The 26,068-nt window shown below is 41.1% G+C and overlaps 1 protein-coding gene and 1 long non-coding RNA gene across 2 annotated transcripts in view; one reads left to right on the top strand and one right to left on the bottom strand.

Moving 5' to 3' along the window:
* The window catches only part of NRP1 (neuropilin 1), a 140,239-nt gene extending 123,624 nt beyond the window's left edge, over positions 1-16,615 (top strand). Inside the window, exons 14-18 of the mRNA XM_045007919.1 lie at positions 6,493-6,630; positions 10,237-10,511; positions 11,004-11,097; positions 11,678-11,731; positions 12,958-16,615. Of these exons, the coding sequence (XP_044863854.1) occupies positions 6,493-6,630; positions 10,237-10,511; positions 11,004-11,097; positions 11,678-11,731; positions 12,958-13,229 (833 nt within the window). The 3' untranslated portion in view covers positions 13,230-16,615. The remainder of the gene's footprint in view (positions 1-6,492; positions 6,631-10,236; positions 10,512-11,003; positions 11,098-11,677; positions 11,732-12,957) is intronic.
* Positions 435-25,097, bottom strand: LOC123365216. Its single transcript, XR_006577481.1, has 4 exons — positions 24,786-25,097; positions 17,431-17,550; positions 13,282-13,384; positions 435-982 (listed from the first exon to the last, which is right to left on the bottom strand). It is a non-coding gene; the product is annotated as an uncharacterized LOC123365216 (long non-coding RNA).
* Between the last annotated feature and the right edge of the window lie 971 nt (positions 25,098-26,068).

Here is a 26,068-nt window from a genome sequence, read left to right as displayed (position 1 = left end):
TGACTTAGTTTAGAGGTTGTTTTTGTTCTTAACTTCTGAGTTCCCATGCTGTACAGGTGAAAACTTTCCCCCGCCTCAGAATTTGTTGCCCTTGTCCTAGGCATGTATTATTCTGAGCAATGTCCTGCTTTCGAGTCAAGATGGGATCTCGACAGACAGCTCTGCCTGCCTGCTCCTGCACCACCTCAATTAGAGGGAACAATCAGCTTGCAAGTAGAGCTGGTCAGAAAAAGTTTGACGAAGCAATTATCCATCGGAAAACGCTGTTCTGTCGAAATCGAAACACTTTGTGACATCATGTCAATGCTGTCAGCATTTTGTTTTGGAGTAAAAAGGGGGAGGGGTTCCTAAAACATCCCAGTAGGACATTTTCAGAATGAAACATTTTGATTTTTCCTTTCAAAATGTTTTTTTCTTTCTAACATTCTTATTGTGTATTATATATTGTAACAAAATATTCTGACCAAACCGAAGTGATTGTTTTTTAATTTGCTTTCACTAAGAATTTTGAAATTTTTGGATTTTGTTCCATACGGGAATGAAAACGAATTTGGAAATCTCAAACTCCTCCATGAAATGGAATTTCCATTCTGCACACAGCTCCACTTGCCAGTTATGCTGAGTCTTGTTGGCTTGGGTGGACTGTTCCGTAATATGACTGAGTACTTTTGGCAAGGGCAGGGGAGAGTCTTTCAGGATTTCCTCGTCTTTCTTTATTGCCCCCTCCCCCACCAGCACCGCCTTCACTTGCCCTGTGATGAGCCAGCATTTTTCCAGCTAAAGACGTTGCTCTGAGGCACCCTTCGGAGCTTGCCAATGTTATTTCCCTGCATTGTTCAGTCAGAGTCACTTGTGTCACTAGGCACCACTTCCTCCCACGGCATAAGGGATAAGCTCCGATCCCAAACTCCAATTCTCCATGTGGCAGCACATAACAAAGGCTCACAGGCAGATGGGCAGCCAGATAAAATAGTGATGGTACCTGAAAAAAAGGTTTATAAATGAAAACAAAAGTTCTAGAATCTTTGCACTGCCTCACTGCAAGACATCCTTAAAAGCTGCATAAAGGGGCAGCTGAGCCTATTCCCTAACATTGGGGAAATCTCTAGTGATGTGAAGGCAGTGTAAGTGGCTCTCCACCACCCGGTCCTGTTGTCATAAGGGTCAGCCTTGGACATGGAATGGCATAAAGGGGGCAAATAAGTTTGGGAGGGATGGGGTCAGGCAGAATGCAAGATCCCTATCCAGATCCCCAGCCTCTGCAGCTACTGGTTGCAAGCAATATAATTTAAACTAGCCTTGAAGTTGGTCTAAGTTATTCCAGGGACCTCTTTAGCCCCCACTGACCCAGGATTGGGGGAGTGACTTAGAGCCATCTTTCTCTACCCCCTCTTCTCAGCTGCACCAAGTGTAAATTCAGTACAGCAGACGACTGAGCCCTGAATCAGATTCAGTCCTGATTCTATTTAAATCAATGAGACTTTTGCCATTGATGTCAGTGGGGCTGAGAGTTGTAAGGAAGTTAGAAAGAAGAATTGTATCAAAAATGCTTAAAGGTTTGAATTTTCTTAGGAAAGGATTTAAATTGCTTGCAAAACTGGAAAAGTGTCGAGTCACCCAGACATCTAATGTAGCATTAACAGTCCTGCCTGCCAAGGAGACTACCTGACAGGTGTCATTCCTCTGCCTTGTCAGACCAGTTCTTTTTAAACACCTCTCTTGCAGTGGCAAGGAACCAATTTAAAGAACGAAGTGGCATGCTGAACTCTTGCCTATTCACACACAAACCAGGTTGTACATTTGCATTGTATGTGCTCAGTAGGTGTGCACAGCCCTGTGTAAATCAGGACAGTTAATAAATCAAATGTTTTGTTTCATGCAACTGTAATAACTAGTTTACAAAAGATACATCAGGGAAACTGAGGGGTCAAGAGATATGACAAGAACAAGGTAGAGTGTGTCTGATTCTCTTTACACTAGGGCAACTTTACACCACTACAGTAGTGTAAAAGGACCTTAAAGTGTGTGAAAATATAATTTACTCCCAGTTTAAGACTGCTTTACACTGCCAGAGTGGTATATGAGAATACTGTAAATGAGAATTAGATCCAATATGTCAGCATGGACATAGTCCAATTATTTTGATAAATTTCCATTGTAATGTTCAGATACCCCTGATTCACAGCATCTCCGAAGAGTTTTCTTCATGTCCTGAATGCCCCTCTGCTCCTTCTTGCCTCCAGTTGGTGCAACTGTAGAAATATGTCAGACTGTGTCCCAAGAAAGATAAATGGACTTGAAAGAAACTCAACCAGATGGATTTTCAAATGACTAGCTTGTTCATATGCAGCATTGATGATTACAGCTGTGAGCAAGATGTAGCCTAAAAGTACAGCCATTGGCTACTTTCTGAGAGGATAAATTGATTTAATTCCATACCATATAAACCTACATTTTTAAAGAATGGGGATTTTGCCACACATAACCAATTGCTTCTAGTACAAATGACCTGATATGTATTTGTGCTATGGCCAGTTTACTCCATGACTTTGATACAAAACAAAATGAGTGATTGCTTAACTAGTCATGAGAGGATCATTGTAGTTCAGGGGGATCTTCTAGTGGCATAGAGCCAGTGTCACAATGTCTACATTTCCTTTCTCACAGCTGCCAACATAGGGTACAAGGGGGAATGGCTGTAGCTGACCTCCAGTTACTGTATCACCCCCCGGGACCTTGGACAGTGTGATTTAAAGCAGCGCTACACTTGGTGCTCCTCAGCCAAATGTCTATAGCTAAAATGTCTATTTCTCATTTTATGGGCCCTTTTAACTCCTAATCTCTTTACTGCCCATTCTTGCACTTCCCCATTAAGTTGTTTTCCAAACACACTGAAATGTCTTGCCTTTCCCTCGCACTACTGTTCTGTTTTTCTGAAATATGCATTAGCACCAGGCCAATTTTTGAGAAAACAATAGAGACAGAGCAAGGAATACTTCAAATAACTGCAAGCATATACTGGCCCAAACCCTGATTGCCTAACTCACAAAGAGTCTCATTAACTTCAGTGGAACTACTCCTGTGGGTTAGGTGAGCCAGAGGCAGCCCATTGAAATCAATGGGACTATTTGGGTAAAAGAAGCCCATTTTCACCCCCAATCATGGTATCTTCCACACCAAAGCTCAGATATATAGAAATTGCCATACTGGTTCAGACCAGGGTCCATCTAGTCTAGAGTATTCTATCTCTGACAATGGCCAACACCAGATATTTCAGAGGAAGTTGCAAGAAACTCCACAATAGGCAGATGTTGGATAATGTACCCCCCATGAAGGTCTCATCTGAATCTCTACTACACCACTACCCCGACATAACGCGACCCGATATAACACAAATTCGGATATAACGTGTAAAGCAGCGCTCCAGGGGGACGGGGCTGCGCGCTCCGGTGGATCAAAGCAAGTTCAATATAACACAGTTTCACCTATAATGCAGTAAGATTTTTTGGCTCCCGAGGACAGTGTTATATTGGGGTACAGGTGTAGTTAGAGATTGACTTAAACCCTGAAGCATGAGTTTTTGTAACTCTTCCAGCACTCTTTTTTTTGAATTAATTAATTTTCTCTAGACCATTCATGGTGTTAAATACTTTTATCATGTTCCCTGTTACTCATCTCCTTTCTAAAGTAAACAGTCCCAGTCTTTTCAGTCTCTTTGTGCTGTGTGATAGCTTCAGACCAATGTGCTGCGTATATCACAATTTTTCTGTGTTGTAGTTTGTATGTTGTGAGGGATGCCACAAGCTTTGCATGATGCTACCTTCAGGGTTCAATCAAATAAATGTTGTTTAACATTTTTCTTCTACTTTTTTAAAGTCCAATTTCATGGATGTGATGTCACCACCATGTGATACGGTTGTCTTTCTCATCATCTTTAGCTGTGAAAGGATATTTTTTGCTAACTTAAAAACTTTCACATCACTACAACATGACTCTCTTCCTTCAAAAACTTCCCTTGACTTTGGAGTGTCCCCTTTTAGGCCCTAATCCCTTTAATCTTTACTCAGGATCCCACTGTCTGTGAAAGTAATGTATGTGGGAAGGCATTTCTTACATGTTCTTTCCTCCAGGCCAGATGCTCCCCCTGCTCTGTGGAGAAACTGGGAATTCTGCTCCTTCAAGCTTTGGATCCCCTCAGTCCAAAAAGAGCCTGGGGGATCCCCCGGAATAGGGAATCCATCCAGTTGCCCCTTGCCTCTCTTCTACAACCCAGCTCCATTATTACTTCATGGATCCTTCAGGAGCTATGGTTCCAAGGGTTCCCCCAACAGAAATTGCCTTCTGTACCTCCCCTACAGGGTGGTTCACAATAAGTAGGGGAAGCTCTGTAATACTGCAGGTACTGCAATGCATTTGCATTGGCTTTCCTTGTGAGTTAGAGATAAGAATGAAAAGGAGCACAGCTCATGTCTCCGAGTTGATACTGATGGGAGCACGAGGCCCTCTGTTCTTAGTTCCTACCCACACAAAACTCTCATTGAAATGAATAGATGTTTTTCCTGAATAAGGACTGACTGACAACTGAATAACGACTTCAGGATTTGGCTCTTTGAGCAGTCACTTTGTTGCGAGTGGGGGATTGTTCCACTGTGAGTTTTCATTGCTTCAGCTGAGCCCCTCTTCCAAAGGGGACACAGTGTAACAGATTTTGAAACAGTTTTTGGAAACCAGAAATGCAAAGAATTCCACCCTATCTTTTGTAAAATCTATCCATTCAAATTCCAAGTTCCATTGAAAATTGCTTTGTATTAAATCTTTGGGCAGAGTTGAAGAGAAGCTGAAAACAAGATATGATCTCATCCTGACCGTAATAAACTCAACAATACCAGACTTCTCTTGTTTTACATGGAACTTGTGGGCAATGGGCCGCATTGGTCTCTTTTCAGTTTTGATTTGTCCATTTCAATGCTGCCATCTTGTGGGCCAACTTGCCTGAAAGATGCTGAAACTGTTTGTTACTAAACCTACGTACTGTAATTGCCAGCAGGGCTTTGCTACAGAGTTGTTTGCATTATTATTGTAGCCATGTTTGTCCCAAATCCTTTCAATAGTGTTTCTGACTTCTTGTTGTTGTTTTTCATAGCCACATTTTATTGTGTGCTATTTCACAGATCAAAATGTTATGGTATGCACAATTAGCAAAAATTTATGACAATTGGAACAGCTTCTTCTTTGAGCCACAAGTATTACAACAAAAGTTATCTGATAATGTCTCAAAGAGCAGATGAGTTAATCAGGGCACATAAAATCAGAGTGGACCCAAACATTTATATATTCAAAAATATTTTACTAGCTTTGTTTTATTCTTCCATTTCCAAGCCTCTCTGCACTTCTTGGTTCTGCCTGGGACCAGAAGTCCTAAAAAACTCTTTTTATGAGGTTTGCAGACCAGTTTTGTAGCCTTCCTCGGAGGCATAGATAATACTCTGAATTTTTGATGGATTATCCAAACCATCTCTCCTTGTGGTTCACTCATCACTAATTCAGAGACTCTCATTTTGTGGCTTTGGCACAATTTTTCCTTGTGACCCACAAGCACATTTATATCACATATATTGTTGTGAGCGGAAATGTGGGTGGGCAGAGAATTGTCAGTTATCACGTATATGCTGTTGAAAGACATTGTTTTTGCATTTTAATGTAAAGCCATTGGCATTACCATACATAGGGCTTAGCTGTATTTAAGGCTATTACTACACTACAAGCTAGGGATGTGAGTCCCCTGCTGGTATCTACATTGAGCTAGAACGAGTATAAATAGCAGTGTAGCCGCCATGGGAGTGGCAGTGGAGGCACGGCTGAGCCATGCTGAGTACAGCAGGTTTGTACTCACCATGGTTCAGCCATGCCTCTGCTGCCACTAACAGTGCTGCCATGTCTACACTGCTATTTATACTCGTGCTAGTTCAATGAGGAGAGCAGAGGAATCACACCCCTAGCTTCTAATGTAGATGTAGCCTAAAAAGCCCTGTGTTGGAGTGTATGGAAGAGCCATGCTGCAGCTGGATTCCCAGGTGGAATTCTGAAGCAGGAGGTCCACCACCCTATCCTCCACGCTTCACAGAGCCAAATCTGCTTGTTGTTCACTCATCCCAGTCCTTTTGTTGAGGCGAATACCACTACCGCATGGAGCAGTGGTTTCACTCCCTAGCCACATTGTGGCTGGCTCTTGTAAATGAGCAAGGTTCCTTGCCACAGTCTGGCCCATAAAACCAGGAGAAAATAGCTACATAAGTTATTGGAAGTAATTGGCTATTTTAGCTATTTCCTAGCAATCCTGATCTGTAAGGGCTTCTCAGAATTTAAAGTAGATGTGGTTATTTCCATAGACCAATCAAGGTAGTTTGTTGTTGTTGTTGTTTAAATAAAAAATCTAAGTTATATTGATAAATTGTATCCTTTTCCTTGCCCCACTTTCCTCTGTTCCTGCAGAGTTGCCAGCATATGGTTTCAACTGTGGATTTGGCTGGGGATCTCACAAGACTTTGTGCCACTGGGAACACGACAGCCAAGTGGATTTAAAGTGGTCAGTGCTGACTAGCAAAACTGGGCCTATTCAAGATCATACAGGTAATCATGAGTTCATGATGGAGTCAGCTTTTAGGGGAAGGGGTCATTTGTTACTGCCAGAGCATCTTCCAGAGCATGAGACTTTGCTGTATTTACATTCTAAAATATGTCTTCCAGTCATGGTCTCATGGTCTCCTGAGTGTGCTACTGCCTCCCAAGAGCAGTGTGCCTTTTTGGCAGGAAATGAAGACAATCATCACTCCCAGTTCCCCTGGTTGATAACTCCCCTATGGGGCACTAAGACTTCAAATGTCTACAGCAGTACCCTTCCATCCAGTCACTCACCCTGTTACTGCTATTTAACAAACAATATAACACTGAATGGATCCTTACACATTCTTGTTAATAATGATGGGTATATATCTACCAAAGGAGTAATATATAAGATATAATTGTAACTTCCAAGGCTTCTTCAAACACCCATCCACCTCAGATGGTATTCCCCTCTTCATAGAAATAACATCTCAAGGAACTGATTGGCTGGTCCTGAGGAACCCCTTTCCCAGAAGTGCCTCTCAACACAGGCTTCAGCATAGCAGGGTAATAGATACACAGATGAGTACCAGAGAGGGGAGGGCACAGCTTTAGTTTTAGTGTTCTCTTTTTCATACGTGTAGTCTAATTAAATGTGCTAGAGATGAATTCCCCCTTTCCACTTCTGCAGCCCCTTTGCCTAATGAGAATGACAAGGAAATTAGATAAAATTGGACTCCTTAAATTCTGAGACACTTTCAATTGAATCTTGAGACAAGTACAGTAGTTTTAGAAAAAAAACTTAAAATACTTTGACTATAAATGGCACTGTACAAATAAATGGCATCAAATTAACTAAACGCAGTTAGCTGAAATGAAGGCTGTAATGGTGGAAAAATTGATGCAAAGTAAAGTTAAATGGTTCAGTAAGATCTGACATTGAAAGGAGGTTAAAAGCTACGTTAGCCAGAGACTGACAAAATCTAAAAGGCATGCATAAGTAAAGCTCTAATTAAGACAACGAAGACAGAGTTCCTGACCCAGCACTGCAATAATATTCTGGAAATGAGAAATATCTGCACTTTGCTACCAAAGATTATAGAGGCCGAACTTGTCTGCAGTCAAGAGCTGAAGAAATGATATTTCTTAAATGAGATTTTGTTGTTCCTACCTAGCTTTGCTTTTTCAGGGACCCTTTTATTTCCAGTATCTAGCCTTCAGAAGTTTCCAAAGCCCCTTTCCCTCCCTCCTATTGCAACACACAAAGATTTCCTAAATTTCCTCTCTGACTCAAAGGTGGTCTCCCCCTGCCTTGCCTGCTATCCACTCAGCAGCAGCTCCAAAATGGGTATGTAGGCAGATTACTAGCAAGCAGTGTGGCTGCACAGAACTGCAGTGATCAACAAGCTGATCAGCATCTGAAGTCACTAAAGTTAGGGAATTGCTCTTCCAGAGTTCTTTATATATTATGGAAGAGAAATTCTTAACCATTTTGAGTCACATTCTCTCATTTGCTCATGTATAAATCTGGAGTAACTCTCCTGAAGTCATGTTTACTTCAACGGCACCCTCCCTGAAGCAATTGCTTTAAGACTGCAAGGCCTGCCTCACATGACTTCAGCATACACATGTGGTGTGAGGCCTCCACATGGTTATATTTGGACTGACTTCTTCCTAGCCTAGTCAGTCATCCTAATTCTTCAGTCATTTCCTTTCTCCCCCTCACCCCTCCGGATTTCCCTATCACCCCCCTGTAGGCATACTTACACACGTATATGTTGCAGACTGAACAGAATGGAGGGCTGAGAGGAACATTCAGGCACAGAAACCGTTGCCTGAGAAGCTGAACAGAACTTTATTTCAGTAAAACGGAAAGAATCACATAATTTTCTTTTGGTTCATCCTGGCTCCTGTGCAGAGCTCTTCCAAAACTTGATCTATCCTGCATTCCCTTTGGACTGGGTAGCTGACTGAACAGTGATTAGTCTAATAAAGCACAAACATCCCCTTGTCACGTTAGAGAGGCCGGTTCTCTCCCCTCTACTGCCTTTAGCCCCTGGCTCCCACTGCTCTCTTCTTTCTTCCTGGTTCAGCTTTTACTGTCTCCTCCCTGTCATACTTCCCAGAGTGGCAGGGCTGGTCAGCCCCCATTGGTCCAGTTTGGAACACATGACAACACCCCAACAAAACACTCAAATGAACATTGTTCAAAGGTACTTTAGGGTATTAATATCACTACACTGTACAGAAATAAACACCAATACTGAAAATATAGCCTTGTTCTTCCAAAGCCTTATGTTACATACAGTACAACCTTTGCTTTTTTTCTTTACTTTTGTTTAAACACTGGATATGTGCATGGACAGATATTACCTAATGCAGAATTCAGGTATTATATGCCTTTATTGTTCCTTTTCTCCCTCCTACATTCAAAATTACTTAGTACTAATGAGAGTAAAATGCCATTTGCATTCCTCCATATGCAGAACTATATCTGCAATCACAATGCATTGTTACCTGATCTTATGTCCTGCCATCTGAGATGTTTGTAGAAATCTATTTTAGAGGTTTAAGGATTATGGACCAGATCCTGGGTTGGGTGTAAATGGACATAGCTCCACTGACTTCCATAGAGATTTTCTGATTTACACCACCATAAGGTCTTGTCTTATAACTGTACTGTATATGAACTATAAACTAATCTTTGTTGGATGGAAATTAAAAAATATAATCCTTTGTTGGATAGACATTACAAAAAACATACTGGTGTAATTTTGTTACCCAAACTGAACAAAATTTCTACATTCTTCTCACTTAAAGTCATTAAGGCTGGGATTCCTAAAGGAGCCTAGGTGAGTTAGGCACCCAAATCCCAGGACACCTAACTCACTTGCACTCTTTGGAAATCCCAGCACATTCTTGATATTTTGGGAGAGTGTCTCACACAAATATATTGAACCAAAATTCATCCCTGAAATCAATCGAGTAATTCCAGAGATTAATTTGTCCAGACATTGTTTATTGTGGTTCAGCTTTACATTGAAATCACTTCTGCAGCCATGTTTGTATTTCAGTTCCTGATGTCTAACCATGGCTATTCAAAATGGTTTTATACTTCTATGTTTGTTTCTTCCTAAAAAAAATAAACACTGCACAATTTAAAAACAGGGTTAAAATGTCCTTCACCCAATAATTGTAGGGCAAGCCAAGGTGTATTTATATCTAGACTGGTGCACCATGAATGTCTCTTGTCAGTAGGCGAACACTGAAAACCAGAACATTCATGGTTGTAATGAGCATGCCTGAGTCTCCTTTCCTGGGCAATTCCGAATGACCTCTGCATGCCTTAGCCGTGAACATCAACCATGGTGCTACAGTTCAGTTCACTATCAGATTTATACAGGATCATGGTGAATTACAAAAAGTCATTAGCTGTGATTTACAACCAAAAGAAGTTATTGCTAATGTCTATATTTTTTTAAATTCCCAAAGTAAGTACTCCAGCTAGCTTAACATTGTGACTCTTGACTGATAAATCTGGAGGAGGACAGAGTGATTTGGAATATTTTGGTTTGTTAGACTAACAAAAAATGAAACTTGGTCACCGTTTCTAATACACTATTATTGTGACAGCAGGAGATGGCAATTTCATTTACTCACAAGCTGACGAAAACCAGAAAGGCAAGGTTGCACGGCTGCTAAGCCCTGTGATTTACTCTCAGAACTCTGCCCACTGCATGACTTTCTGGTATCATATGTCTGGGCCCCATGTTGGCACCTTGATGATCAAACTGAGATACCAGAAGCCAGATGAATATGATCAGGTTCTGTGGATACTGAGTGGACATCAGGGGAACTGCTGGAAACAAGGACGTGTCCTTCTTCACAAGTCTGTGAAACATTATCAGGTAAGATTGGTTGGATTTGTTCTGGGGCAACAGAGTCAAGGTCTGAGAGAATGTTCTGACTATATTTCATATGAGATAGTAGAAAATGTCAAGGAACAATTTTTGTAGACACTATTGTAGCTGCATGTGGGATGTCATTGCCGTGACAATAACAACAGTGGCATATTTCATGGAATTCTAGATGACAGTAATACAAGCAATTTGTTGCAGAAGGCTAGATGAACTGCTTTACAAATCATTTGTCACCTTGTGTAAAGTTTTCAGCCTCACTACATCTATTGTTCTCAATTTAAAAGTCTTTAGAAAAGGTGTGAAATTACATAATGCAATATTGGTATGCAAGAAATATAGACCAAAAACAAGTAAAGTATATGCACATGTGACACTGTGTGAATTTAAGCTGGATGCTTTTTTAAAGAACTGTTTGAGAAATCCTGAACAGTTATTGGGTATTAACACTAAAGCCAATGTGAAATTATCTACTTTTGCCAGGTGGCTGTTGAGGGAGAAATTGGAAAAGGACCCGGAGGAATTGCTGTAGATGACATTAATATTGACAACCACATAGCACAAGAGGATTGCTCAAGTAAGTATGACTAGCAAGAAATCACAAAAGTCTCATCCAGAACACTTTTCATCCTGCTTTAATGGCTGTTGTTTTGCTAAGACAGAGTTATATCATGCAATTGATTTATTTATTGTTTATAGTGAGAGTTTTGCACTCTGAACAAGGTCAAGGGATTTGGACCTTTGAGTTCAAATCAAGAGCCCGATCCTGCAACCCTTACTTACACAAGTAGTCCTATTGCAGTCAGTGGAACTACTTTTGTGATTATTACTTCTCTGATTAAGGGTTGCAGGATTGGACACCAAAATTGTAAATACAATGAATGAGATGCTAATTTCTCATACTGATTTCTCTTTCCCAGACATGGAAAACCCCTGCTGATAACTCTAAAATTGTGCCAAGATTGGGCGGAGGGGAGTTTTTAAACCTTTCTTTTTTCTCCGTTAATTTTCAAAGCCCAATCGTAATGAACAGCTCTGTCAAGCTGACATAATGATGCTCTGACACAGAAAAATCTGCAATACCATTATTGCCAGCATGATAGTCAATCAGTGTTTGTAACCCTAATAATCAATGTCATTTCTCTTTGCTTCATTAGAATCAACTGATGTGGAGAATGAAAGAGATGAAGACCCAGAAATTAATCAAACAGGTAAAAATGGTCTTTTGTTAAAATGGAATAAATTAAAAGGCGCATTTTCATGTGAATTTGAGGATTTATTATCATTCCATTTCACTAAATAAAATTAAATAATCATATACAGTATTGAATATTTATGATTTATCTGTAGGTGCCATTTATATTTTGCACAATATAAAATATATCTAATATATTTAAAGAGGTTTTAAATAGGTATAAATAATAAGCGTCCATCAGGTTGTAAAGAATAGTAGCATAAAACTACTCATTCTAAAGCTCATCCTATAATGCAAGCCTGGTCAGAATTTTCTTGTCTATTAAGTGATGTCCATCGCTGAAGGAAATAGTATAACTTATGTTCATGCCATACCCGGGTAATTAGGCTCAAAACTCTCCTGGCTAATAATTTCTCTCAGTGCACTGAAAATGTAACTTTATGACCAATCTACCAAAGCCGTGCAGTTTTCTCCAGCAGTAATAATGATAGTTCTAAATACATTGATCTCTCAACATATTCATTAAAGGTATCATAATTGTCACATTAACCTGATAAAAGAATAGCCCCAATATGCTCATAGTTTGCAGTCAAAGAGGCTAATCCTGCTTCCACTGAATTCAATACAAATGTTACTATTGACTGAATGGAAGCAAGATTAACCCAGAGATCCCTTTCAGTTTTTACTATAAAGCTAGCAGGTTTTATAGACTCATCATATCTCTGTAATAAATCCAGATAGAGCTGGGGGAAGTCATTGTGCCATCAACTGAATATTTTACATAAGGAGGCAGACCAAGTTCATGTGTAAAGTGCTTTTTCCCCTGTACCTGTCTCGGGGCCTGATTCTGATCTCTGGAAGCCAAAGTAGTCATGTTTTATAAAGTGACAGAATACTGACAAAGGCGAACACTGCCTTCTTGAAGCCGGATACCAGTGACTCCCACTGCCTCACTCAAATTCTGAGGCAGAAGAATAATACCCTAAATGAGCCACAGCAAACTCAGAGATAAGAGTCCAACTTGAAATAGTATACGAGCCATACTGTAGTTTTTACCTGTAAATTATCTCCCCAAAGAAATTGGGTTTTCAAACTATGCATCGATTTTTGTCAAAGCCTAGACATTCTTCCTCCAAACCTCACCTCCATTCCCAAAGAAACCAGTGCATTTTTAGCCTGAGTTGCATATACTCATTCTTATACTCAGTCCTGTGAATGCTGCAATTATTTATTCCGTTTCAGACTCCTCAGACCATTACAATGATAACGTCGCAAGGAAGCAAGGCAATGTGCTGAAGACCCTAGACCCCATTCTTATTACCATTATAGCCATGAGTGCGCTCGGGGTGCTTTTAGGAGCCATCTGCGGAGTCGTCCTGTATTGTGCCTGTTGGCACAATGGAATGTCAGACAGGAACTTATCTGCACTGGAGAATTACAATTTTGAACTTGTGGATGGAGTAAAATTGAAAAAAGATAAACTAAACACACAGAATTCTTATTCGGAAGCATGAAAGTAAAAAGCAACTAAAGAAGTTTCAAGAGAATTGGAATGAAAGGACATACCGTGATTGTGCTGGGGAACTGTCGATCTTCTTTTACTGTATAGGCTGAAAAGTGCGTTGATAACGCTGAGCCAAGCTTTTCTCAGGAGCTTCAATGAGTGTAACTGATAAACATGGACAACAATCTGTGTTAACAATCTGAATCATGTACAGTCTGCTTTTCCTGTTGGTTTTATTTGGAATAATCAAATGCTGGTGTTGAGACCAAGTATGATTGACTTATAGTTCATTTTGTCTTTCTTTTTCTCCTTCTCTCTTGTTTTTCTTTTATGGATAGTTTTATTTTTATTGTGAAAATCCGAGATGCTGTCACAAAGTGTATTCAGTGGGGTCCTTTTGATGGACATGCTGTCTGTAGCTCAGTGCCCAGAAAATATTGGAGTAACGGCAATTTAGTGGACTCCTGCACCTGTATTTTGTGTATAATTGCTCGTGTTGTGCGTAGGCAAAGAAAGGTTAGGGTGTTTTTGAAGAGTACTGTAGCATCAGTACTGATTTAGTGTGTCAGCTCTGTTTACGAAGCAATACGGTCAAATTTTATTGATGTTTTTCAGTGTTGTACTAAACTTCGTGCTTGTGAATTCCATACAAGAATATGTGCCATCATCAGACACAACTGGCAAACGAGTGTACTGCCTAGAATCTAAACAAAAAGTCCTTGGCACTGACTAGTGTATGTCCTCTCAAGTGCCTTTTTGTTTGTACTGCTTCTCATTGTGTTAACATTAACTACAGCTCTGTTTCCCTCCAGTTAAAGCCCTTGTCTTTAATCATATTCTGGTGGCTCACTGACTAAAAAGAAAGTATATTTTAGTGTAAGAAAGTAGCCTCGGAAAGGCAAGGGCTAATCATATTTGACAACTTAGCTTGATTGGTCTGCTTTCTGTATTTCAATTTCATGTCTCTTGACCCTTTTGTATAAAGCTGCAATATTCCCTTTTATTGTTCTTTCATATAGAATGTATTTTCAAATGTAAACTCTCTCTTTCTCTCTCTTTCTCTCTGAGTAGATTGCATAAGCATTTGCCATTGTAAAGGACAGAAAATTGCAGCTTTAACTTGCTGGTAATGGCAAAGGATTTTACTAGAGTTTGTGTTAAAAAAATAAGGGAAAATTCATAATCCTCCAAAGTCGAACTTTGGGTTTCTTGTTAACAGCATAAAGTGACAGTATCTTTTTTCCTTAGTCATGAAACATGTATTTTACCCAATCCAAGATGCCTACTAATAGATAGTTACAGATGAGAAAATTACTAAGAATTTCCTTATTGAAAGATTGCCTCCAAAACAAGAAACATTTCCCTCTCCTGGTTCTATTCTCCCGTTGAAGTGTGTATGTATTCATGCTAATCAGGGTTACTCCTGGGCACTGGGGGCAGAATAAGATCCCACACTGTACACAGAACATGAAAGTTTAGGACAGGTTATATCAAATGGTGTCCAGGTCTTTTGGCTATTGGCTACAAGTGAGTAAGCAGCACTCTTTATAGGGCATACTGCTTTTTGGATAGATACCTCCAGCTTTTTGGATAGATACAGCTGGTTGAATACTGTAAACAAATATTCACAAATAATGTGTTTGATATTTGATGTGACAAATTTGTCAAATAAATTGTTCAACAAATAATACTCAGCCACTTATGCAGCTGATCCAACAAGGTAAGAAGAAATTAGTTACAGAGGGCAAGATTGTCACTGCCCTTTGGTATCCAGGTAGGGGAGTAAGGGTATGTGAGAACCATCCCCACAGCCCTTTCATGGCCTGGCTGATCACTGTTGCAGATTAAAGTGTGAAAATGGCCTCTTGCACAAGCAAGTGTGTGGGGACTGGGGCAAGAGGGGTGGAAATGGACAGAACATTGATACCACATGCCCCTAATATACCAACCAGTGGATTTATTTCAACATAAAGGTGTTGGGGGAAGCGAGTCCCAGTAAAGCACCGCAGTAATTTGCTTCCTCCTTGAAACAAAGTGGAACCGGGGAAAGAATTGTTAATTTTAAGACGCATAGTTCTTTCCCAAGGCTGCTTCCATAGGACAGCTATGCAGTATCTCTATGCAGAGCTAGGACTAAGTACGGTCTCAATCTACCCCTGAATAATTTAAGTGATAAATGTAATCAATATTCATCAGATAAGTGGTTCCAGGTATATTATTCAACCAGTCCTAATGATAGACCAGAAAGACTTACAGAAAATCCATGAGCATTCTTGTAACAGGGCAGTGGGGATGAGAAAGTGTAAGTATTTTACAATAAGACAAAATAGAAAAAAAACCCTATTGGTTGCTAATACTATGAACTCTTTCAGGAACATAAGAAAAAGATAGAAAGCCTTCAAAAGGTAGAGATTTAGGGTGAAATCCTGCCCTTATTCAAATCACTGGCAAAACTCCCATTGATTCCAGTGGGGCCAGGATTTTTATCCATCATGTCCAACTCATACAGTAATCTAACCATATTGGTATCAAGGCAGCTAGTTAATTATCCCAAAGAAGATTGTTTTTCAAAATTGTTTTCACTGCACTTGTATCACAGTAGTGCAATTTAATTGCATTAGGGTCTCTTCTTCCTTAGATAAGAAAATGTACATTCCATTAACCTACATGTATGTGTCGCCTTACGAAAAAAATCCAAATTTGGGGGCCTGATCCAAAGTCTTTCCAGTAATTTCAATGGATTTTAGATCAACTCTTGGTCTTGGTGTAATCTGAATTGAAAAACTTGTTAAGAAACAAAAAAATAATACATCTCCCTTGGGTATCCAGCCCTTATTATCAAAATAAGAATATAGCACTGATGATTTGATTTCTCTGAAGGTGATGGAATGAAAGTTGCCCTTCAATAAAGGAAAAATGATACTGCAACTTTACATTGAAAAAGTATCTTGCACTGATAAATATATTTAAAAAATTATATGTTTATAAAGTTATTAATTTGTAAAGGCAGTGTTACAAAATGTTCAGTTTATATTGTTTTAGATTGTTTCATAATTTTAAAGTGTAAAATAACATATTTTTTTCTTTATTGAAAAACTATAAAAATCTTCTGTAGTAAAATGATTTCATTTTACTGGTATATTATTCCTTCATGTTTTGTACCATCATAAAATTTTGTGCAAATTTTTTTTACAGAAATTTTTATTTTCTATGACAATATGACACTTGTAAATTGTTGTTTCAAATGAACAGTGAAGCCTTAACTTTAAATGACATTTGTATTCTCAGTCACTAAGTAGAATAAAAACCACATAGAACTGAACTGTAACTTAAAATTTCCAAACTATGACTACTACATTCCAAAGAAACAGTTGAATTAAACATTTTCATAAAATATCCCATATCTGATGCCTTTTATTATGCCTAGATGGATTGTTTTTAAAATAGCTTGTATTTTTAATATCTTGTAACAAGCACAATATATTAATAGAGGCTCATTTGCTAGAAGAGAATATCACTGCTTAGAATAAAAGGATGAGACTCAATATTTTACTTGACTCAATCTGCATTAAGTGAAATTGAACTCATACAAGCCCCAAGGCTGCCACCATTATTCACGAGAGTGAAATTTACCCCTTTGCAGAAATTCAGCAAAGGGATAATGCACCACTTAAGTTCTATGGCCTTGATCCTGCAGCCTGATTTGCGCAGGTGGATCCAAACACCCAGTGCAGAATTCTTTTGAAATCAACGGGCCTATCCAGGTACAGTGTTCTGCTCATGCAGCTCAGATTGCAGGATCAGGGTCTACGGGATTATTCATCTAAATGCAGATTACTTCTATGAGTAAATATTGCAAAAGCAGGCTCTCAGGGCCCAATCCTGCAATCACTATAGTACTGAACTTCCACTGATTTCAGTACAAATTTTGAGTACAAATCACCTACAGGAATAGCAATATTGTCAAGTAGTTTGGGCCCAGACCTTGCATAAATTGCAAGTTGTATATTTTATTAGCTATGCCCTTTACATTATATTTACCCACGTTTCTTTTTAATATTGATCCATGTCAATTTTAAACTTTCTAAAAGCCCTATTCTTATTTTAAGTTGCATACATAAACAAGCTCATGGTCTTCAATTGTTTATATACATTTTTCTTTATCTACTTTACCACCATAGGTGGAAAACATCACAGAAATTATTACTCACAATGCTGATGATTATAATGATTGATCAGGAAGCACTGATCAGGATGGGTGTTGTGACTTGCTGTATAAAATGTGAGATGCTGCTATGCTTTCTGCCCAGGCCTGGAGTTGCTCACAAGAACTATTTGGAAAAGCAGGTTTCAGAATAATCAGCAAACCCAGATTCCTTATAATTCATTTTATTTCACTGTTGCAGATGGAGATGAGGTGGTGTGAAGAATACAGCTACAGAATTAGTCCACCTACGGTCACTTTTAGGGAAGTGGAGAAACAGTTTTGAGTTCAAGTTAAAAGAAATCTGTCTTTCCTTCATTTACTGGAAATGAATTAGCCTAGAATCTAATGGATCCTTAACATTAGCCCTTCAGTCTTGCATGCAGCCAGGGCCGGCTCCAGACCCCAGCGCGCCAAGCGCGCGCTTGGGGCAGCATTTTGCCGGCAGGGCGGCAGCGGCTCGGGCGGACCTTCCGCAGTCATGCCTGCGGGAGGTCCACCGGAGCCGCGGGACAGATGGACCTGCCACAGGCATGACTGCGGAGGGTCCGCTCGTCCCGCGGCTCGGGCGGACCTCCCGCAGACATGCCTGTGGAGGGTCCGCTGCTGCCGTGGCTCCGGTGAACCTCCCACAGGCATGACTGCGGAGGGTCTGCTGGTCCCGCGGTTCCGGTGGACCTCTGCTCTACCGGCGCCGCGGGACCAGCGGACCCTCCGCAGGCACGTCTGCAAGAGGTCCCCCGGAGCCGCGGGACCAGCGTGCTTGTGGCGGCCAAATTCCTAGAGCCGCCCCTGCATGCAGCATACATATGGGTTGGACTGACCTAATACATTGTGGCTTGTTAGCCCAATCAGTCTTTGCAGAATTTAGGCTTTCGTTTAAAAAAAAAAATTTCTAATCCTTTTGAGTGCAAAGAAAACCTTCTAAACAATAGACAGATAGAAACAATAGAGGTGTTAGCTGCAGCCATTCACTGATAGGAGAAGCCCAGTGGTGACAATCTAAATGTCGGCATTGGTAACTTTGTCCGTGCTCATAACTGTAGCAGCAAGATTCAGTGATTCTGGGAGCTTGAGCAGACTTTGGGATTCTGGGGTGGAGATGGAAATAGAGTACCAGTGCATTTTTCCTCCAACACAGCCAGTGTCCAGCAATTTCACCATGCAATTCCCATTGCTAAGGAAAGCAATACACAGCTAAACTCCTGCACATCTTGGAAAAGACAAAGATCAAAATCAAAGGAATTCAAGCACTTTCACTTAAACGCAAAAATCCCACCATGTCCCTTCTTTTTATTTTCTCAACCCCTCTAATCATCATTGTCAAAGCTGATTCCCCACTCTGGCACTTCAAGTGCAGATGGTGGGGGCCCACAAGGATTCTAAAAATTAATACTGGCCACTCCAGGCTTGTATTAAACTCCCAAGGTTACAGCTTTTCTCTGACCTTGGATGCATAGATGCTGCCACCACCCAAATGTAAAAACCCCTTTGAGAATCCAGGAAGGCGCACTTGAGAATTCCTTCCTGTGGGATACCCTCAAGCCCTTTCACCCCCCACCCCAGGGAAGAGCTGAGAAAGAAAACAAAGGAAATCAGCTGTTGCCAACAGCTAACTAAACAAGATGTGCACAAACCTCTTAGGACACAAAATCCAATCCTGTTCTTAAAAAAGGTAATTTTTATTTAAAACAAAAAGAAAGAAAATACATTTGAAAACTCAGGCTATTGCTAGATTTTAAAAACCCATTTACAAAAACCTAACTGCATCTTCCTAGACATTTCCTGATCTACTTACATATCTGGGGGTTTCAAGTGAGTAGTTTCTAGGTATGATTCAGATGATTTTTCATACCTGGTCCCAGCATAGTTCCAGCCCTGTCTCTGCTTCACCTCGAGAACAACAGACAGACGGACAAAGGGGAAGTTTTTTCCCAATTTTAAAAAGTTCTAGCATTCCTATTGGCTCTTTTGGTCAGGTGCCCACTCCCTTCCTTTTACCTATGCAGGGAGACTTTTTAATCCTTTACAGGTAAAGCAAGTAGAGAACAGCTACTAAGAGGGATTTTATAGCTAATTGGCTGGCTGGGTCCATAAAAGGGAGCTCCACCTTCCCTCCCCCATTCATTTATCACAATTGCATAATCTCATCTACATGCTAACTGAAACGCACCACCCTGTGCAGATGGTCAGCAAAAGGCTTGTGCAACACTTGCTGCACATTCCCTAGCAAAGAGAGTTTAAATGGTGAACATGTTCATTACTAGCTAAGAATCATGGCTCCGAGGATGAGAGAGAGACCCAAGATTTCAAATATGGAAAACGGAATTCCGCATTTTCCACCATATAAAGGAGTTAGTGCAAGAATGAATGGCTGCTGTGCAGGGGCGGCTCTATAAATTGCGGTGCGCCGCCCTTCCCCGGTCCCGCAGCCGGGGCAGAAGTGTCTGCGGCGGGTGCGCTGGTTCGCGGCTCCGGTGGAGCATCCGCAGGCATGCCTGCGGGAGCTCCGTCCGAGCCGCGGGACCAGCGCGCCCGCCGCAGTCATGCCTGCGGGAGCTCGAGCGGAGCCGCGGGAAGAGGGGACCCTCCGCAGTCATGCCTGCGGCAGGTCCGCTCGTCCCGGGCTCCGGTGGACCTCCCGCAGGCATGACTGCGGGAGGTCTGCCGGAGCCAAGTGCCGCCCTGCCCCGACAATGCCGCCCCACGCGCCTGCTTGGCGCGCTGGGGTCTGGAGCCGGCCCTGCTGCTGTGTCCTTTCCTTGGTATTCAGCAAACCTCTACATGGTCACAATGTGCAATGCAAGTGGGGCAGCCCCATCTAGGGCACAGGTGACAGTTGGATTTATGAGATAACATAGGGGCACAGCCTCAGAACTGTAACTCATCCATAGGAGGATTCTGCAGGATAGTAAGCTTTGTTTTCATGCTGCTAAAAGCTGCTACATTTGCTATTCCTACCTAAAACAAAGAGCCAAGGGGCACACTCTCAGCTTTCATTAGCCATGACCCAGACAATGAGTTTTATTGCCATAAACATGGAATTGTAACTGGCAAAGGTGGTTAATACATGCTGGCATCTCATGCGTACATTGAAGAAGACAAGGATTTTTAATAATACCTTGCGGCCGTATGGCATCACCTATCCAAAGAGCATGAAGCACTTTGCATAACACCAGTGAATTAAGCCTCTCGGTACCCTTGTGAGTTAGAAAGTATTATCATATCTATTCCTGACATGGGGAATGGGAAGCTCAGATTAGTTATGCATCTTACCCATGGACACACAGCAGGTATTTGATAGAGCTAGGAATAGAACCTGGACTTTCATACTAATGCTTTAGCCACATATCCATCCTAGCTTTGCTGTAGGATTTTACTCCACAATACTCAGGAGATAACAGCAAACTCAAATATACTGCACTCAGCAAGGAGCTTTCCCTTTTACTGTCTACAGTGAAGGTGCTTTTCCAGGAAAACCATGGATGAGCAGGAAGACCTGCTAGCCTGACGCCGAAGAAAAGCCTGGTTTGGGCAAAAATCATGGGAGAAATTTTTCAAGAACTTGTGTGAAGATGCGCTGCAGTGATGACAAGGTCTTGTGCATAAGAACAGAGGCAAAGCTCCTTTCATTTGTAGGCTTGTTGTTTTCCCTCTAGTAAATTTATTAAACTTACTGGCCCTCCTTTATTTTTTGGCAGAGTTTAATTTGGGGTGGACTGGAAAGAGGCCATTGGGTCTGTGTTTGTGCAGATCCAGCAGTCAGGAACATTATACCGGGACTGTGGTCCCCACCTCCACTCCTACAAAACCTGCTCAAGCTTTGTGTGCAGAGGGGCAAACTGCACCCTGAAGTACACCAATAAGCCCCATTAATGTTAAATGAGTTACCATAAACAACTAGAGGGAGGCCACTGTAAAGTATGCAACTCATCCAGTACGCAGTGAACATAGCTGATGTCCAATGGCATGATTTTAATATTAGAGCTTTGTAATCATACTAAAATATGGTACATATTTAAAACTTCAGTTCTTTCATGTCATTTCCTTTACCCACTATCTTTTAAAATGCTGCAAACTCACTGTTTATATCAACTCTTGTTCCAAGTACTGTACATTAAATTGTCTTTGTGCAACTCGAACTGCTTTTGTCTAGTACAGTACTTTCCTGTTTTTCCTCAATGTGCTTATCTTCATACTCCATTGTAAAGTTTACATAATTGGAATTTCTGTTCAGTTTCATTCCTAACTAGTCAGACGGGGTTAAAATGAACGTCTATATTTAGGCTCTTAGAGAGTATATTTTCATTAGTACCGTTTTAAAGCTGATCCTTCTCTACCTTTTCTTATGTATAACTAGTCTATTTTTCTCTTCCATTCTTCACTTCTAAATTGCCCCAAGTCAGAATGTTGAAACTGGTTTTGACTATCAGATAAATGTTAATTTTAGTAGTACCACTAATATTTGATCCCAGAAGTCCAACTAGTTTCAGTTCCAGTTTCTTAATTAACCTGTTTTTTAAAATATATTATGCCTAGCAGCAAATTGGTTCAAGGAGCAATCATTTATCAGCTCTTTAATTTCTTCTTCTTCTTCTGTACTACCTCAAGACATCCATGACAATTTTATTATCTACAACTGTTAGTTAAACTATAACAATATATTTTCTGTATTGGAAATATTTTATATAGCGCTTTTATTTGCCCATTAGTCCTCCTACATTATCTAATAGCTCCTCTATAGTAGATCAGTTCACAATATACACCTCTGTTCTTACAGTCATACCCCATCAAGCTGTAATCTTATCTAAATACTGATAGACTATATCAATACCTAAATTGAAAATCTGACTAAAAATCCGCTGGCATTTTTCACAAGTCAATCAGGTCTTATCATGCATCCCAACCTAATTCTTCAGTAATTATATTCTGCCCACCTATAATTACCCCTACAGTTTCTAATTGCCTCTGAGGTCTTTAATTCCTATCGTAAATCATTGTGCAACATTACTGTACACTCTTAGAGTTATTGTGTTTCACACCAGGGTGACTGCACTTTAGTAAAGGGGAAAGTGGTTCCTATAGAAAAATCATTGTTTCTTGATAATCAGTGGAGCACCTTCAGCACCCACCATGGAAGGGTCAGGAAGATTTAGGCAGGACATGCAGTTTGGGTAGGGCTTGTCATTAGCCATCTGAGATGCTAGGTACATATTCAAGGTGACTAGCCCTTCCTGACGCTTGCATCGCAGGGACTACATTCTTATTTTTAGTGCACTAGCTCACAGGTATGTCTCCTTGAGCTGGGAATCACCCCCTCAGCTCAAAGTGTAGATGTACACAACAGTGGCCTGGAGGGATTTAGCAATTAAGATTGCATTCAGGCAAGGGGCTTGTCTTAACAGGAATGGCATTTGACAGCTGAGAGGATGCTTGCCAGAGAACTTGCATGTTCAGCTTCTCCACTCCTTCTTCCATAACAATATCAAGATTGCCCCAGTATTCCATTTTGAGAATCTGAGCCATTCTATGCACCACAAAAATCATGATGGCAATTGCCAAGGTCTGAATGGGCATGGAGACTGGAATATCCCCTGACTCCAAGACATGGCCCTTCCAGTACACGGTTATGGAGAGGGAGCAGTATGAAATATAGCTTGTACTGCTGCTATCTACACCGATTTTGTGGATTATATTAATAAAGGAATCTAGTCTCCAGGACTGTCAATCATGAGCATTATATTTTTGTGGTTGGAGTAGTTAGTGGTTCAGTCATGCTGGAAGGGCATAATGAGTGGAGTCCCACAGGGATCAGTTCTGTTTAATATCTTCATCAATGATTTAGGTAATGGCATAGAGAGTACACTTATAAAGTTTGTGGATGATACCAACCTGTGAGGGTCTGCAAGTACTTTGGAGGATAGGATTATAATTCAAAATTATCTGGACAAACTGGAGAAATGGTCTGAAGTAAATAGGATGGAATTCAATAAGGACAAATGCACAGTACTCCACTTAGGAAGGAACAATCAGTTGCACACATACAAAATGGGAAATGACTGCCTAGGAAGGAGTATTGCAGAAAGAGAACTGGGGTTCATAGTAAACCACAAGCTAAATATGAGTCAACAGTGTAACCCTGTTGCCAAAAAAACAAACATCCTTCTGGGATGGATTAGCAGGAGAGTTGTAAGCAAGACATGAGAAGTAATTCAGGCCTCAACTGGAGTATTGTGTCCTTTCTGGGCACCACGTTTAAGGAAAGATGTGGAAAAATTGGACAAAGTCCAGAGAAGAGCAACAAAAATGATTAAAGGTCTAGAAAACATGACCTATGAGGGAAGATGGAAAAAACTGGGTTTGTTTAGTCTGGAAAAGAGAAGACTGATAGGGGACATGATAACAGTTTTCAAGTACATAAAAGGTTATTACAAGGAGGAGGAAGAGAAACCACTGAGGATAGGACAAGAAGCAATTGGCTTAAATTGCACCAAGGGAGGTTTAGGTTGGACATTGGAAAGGTCAGGGTGGTTAAATTGCTATGGGGGGTTGTGGAATCTCCATTGTTGGAGATTTTTAAGAGCAGGTTAGACAAACACCTGTCACGGATGGTCTAGATAATACTTAGTCCTGCCATGAGTGCAGGGGGTTGGACTAGATGACCACTCGAGGGCCCTTCCAGTCCTATGATTCTATGATTCACTTTCAGAACTTTTTTCCCCACCGTTGTACCCTGATCTTCCAAATCAGGCATTTTGATTTTGATTCACCTTTTTAAAACAATTGTTCTTACTTTTTCATTTTCTTAATGTATTTTCTTACATGTGTTTTCTGCTTCCCTTCTTGCATCTGAAGAAGTGGGTATTCACCCACGAAAGCTCATGCTGCAAAACATCTGTTAGTCTATAAGGTGCCACAGGATTCTTTGCTGCTTCTGGTTTAAATACTGCTTTAGAACCTCTTCCCCATGCCACTTCCACATCATAGGATCAGACAACATCCCCTAAATAAATCATATGTTTCAGAAAACCCTTATTGTTCTGACTCCACATCAAGGCATGGCATCTTTGTATTGATCCATTAATTAAATATTGATATAACCCATCCTACTTAATATTTACATTCCAGTTTCATAATTGTTAACATGCCAGACTCAGTCATTTTTCTTTTGCCTTTTGAGACTACTTACTAAATCCTCATGTCTTATCTTCCCCTCCCTTCAACTTTCTACATTGAATCAGTCTTCTACAGCTGTATTAGTTAAAATATTTTCTTTTTTAAAAAAGCTAAAACTGAGCTATGCTAGGGATACCTGTCTATACATGAGGAAGAGCAACTCATTGAATTAGAGTGAAAACCTACCTTCTTTTAGAAGATACCTGGGGGAGGAGGTATAACTTTTTTTGGGAGAGGAGACCCATCAGTTTTGCTGGAGATGGAGTCTGTGGTATTCATGACGGGTGTGAAGTCTTTAGGGTAAGGTTTGGCATTAGGAGAGCACATGCTTTGTATATGGATATTGCGGCCTGCTCTGGAAGCTGCCATTTGGATATTCATCTGTCATTGTAGCTGTGGTAGAAAGAGAGCCCGAGACATGAGGCTGGGCTAAAGCGGTAGGCAGGCACTGCTAATATAAAGCAAAGTTAGCAAAAGTCAGGCTCTGCCTGCTTGATCACAGAACTTGGCAAGAACCAGGGCTGGTATTGCAAAAACACACACATTCCTAAGAAGTTCTAGGCACAGGACACATTCCAGAAGGGTGGTACTAGAATACCCCATTCCAGGGTTACGGTGTAAACACATTCCCCAAAGATGATACAAGGACAAACTGAGCCCCTCTTAAAGATAAGGTTAGGAGGACAGCGTGATTAATTGGGATGTTTTGATTGAACCAACGTGTACAAGGTAAAGGGTGGTAATTAACCATGTCAGAGGGGCAATATGTAACTTGTTTGTATCGGGGTAGAAAAGGGAGCCTCAAAGGGAGTGTCTTTGTCTAGCCAAGGGGGGAATGGGAAGTCCCGCCATTCACTGGGCTGGTCTACTGTCACAGGCATACATGTGTTAGTACTGTAACTATTGAGCAAGGTCGTTAGCACCATGCTTCATTGGCAATAAACCTGGCAGGGTGCTTGTAGTCTTAGTGGACAGTTTGATCGAGGTCCGCAGTGTCGGCTATCTGCACAGAGCTGGGACAGCATACTGAGAGAACACACACACACACACACACACACAGAGTCAACATCTGACAATAGTAACCACTTTGATGGCCACTTTATGGTGACTGAGAGGGTTGAACAATGTTTCTGAATGCTAGGACATGAGGCAGAGGTGAAAGTAAGCCGGTACGGTATGGTATGGCATACCGGCAAGAGCCGATACGCAGTGCCGGACTGGACCGGCTTCTCTGGCGGTGATTTAAAGGGCCCATGGCTCCAGCTGCTGCGGGGAGCCCCGGGGCCTTTAAATCACCGCTGGAGCTCCGGCAGCTAGGCTCGGGCTGGATTTAAAGGGCCTGGAGCTCTAACCCCTGTGGGGAGCCCTGGGCCCTTTAAAGCACCGCCCGAGCCCCGCTGCTGGAGCTCCAGCAGCGCTTTAAAGGGTCTGGGGCTCCCCGCAGCAGCTGGAGCCATGGGCCCTTTAAA

This window comes from Mauremys mutica, chromosome 2 (assembly GCF_020497125.1).
Source record: "Mauremys mutica isolate MM-2020 ecotype Southern chromosome 2, ASM2049712v1, whole genome shotgun sequence".
Classification (NCBI taxonomy): Eukaryota; Metazoa; Chordata; order Testudines; family Geoemydidae; genus Mauremys; species Mauremys mutica.
This window is presented reverse-complemented; position numbering and strand designations above follow the sequence as displayed.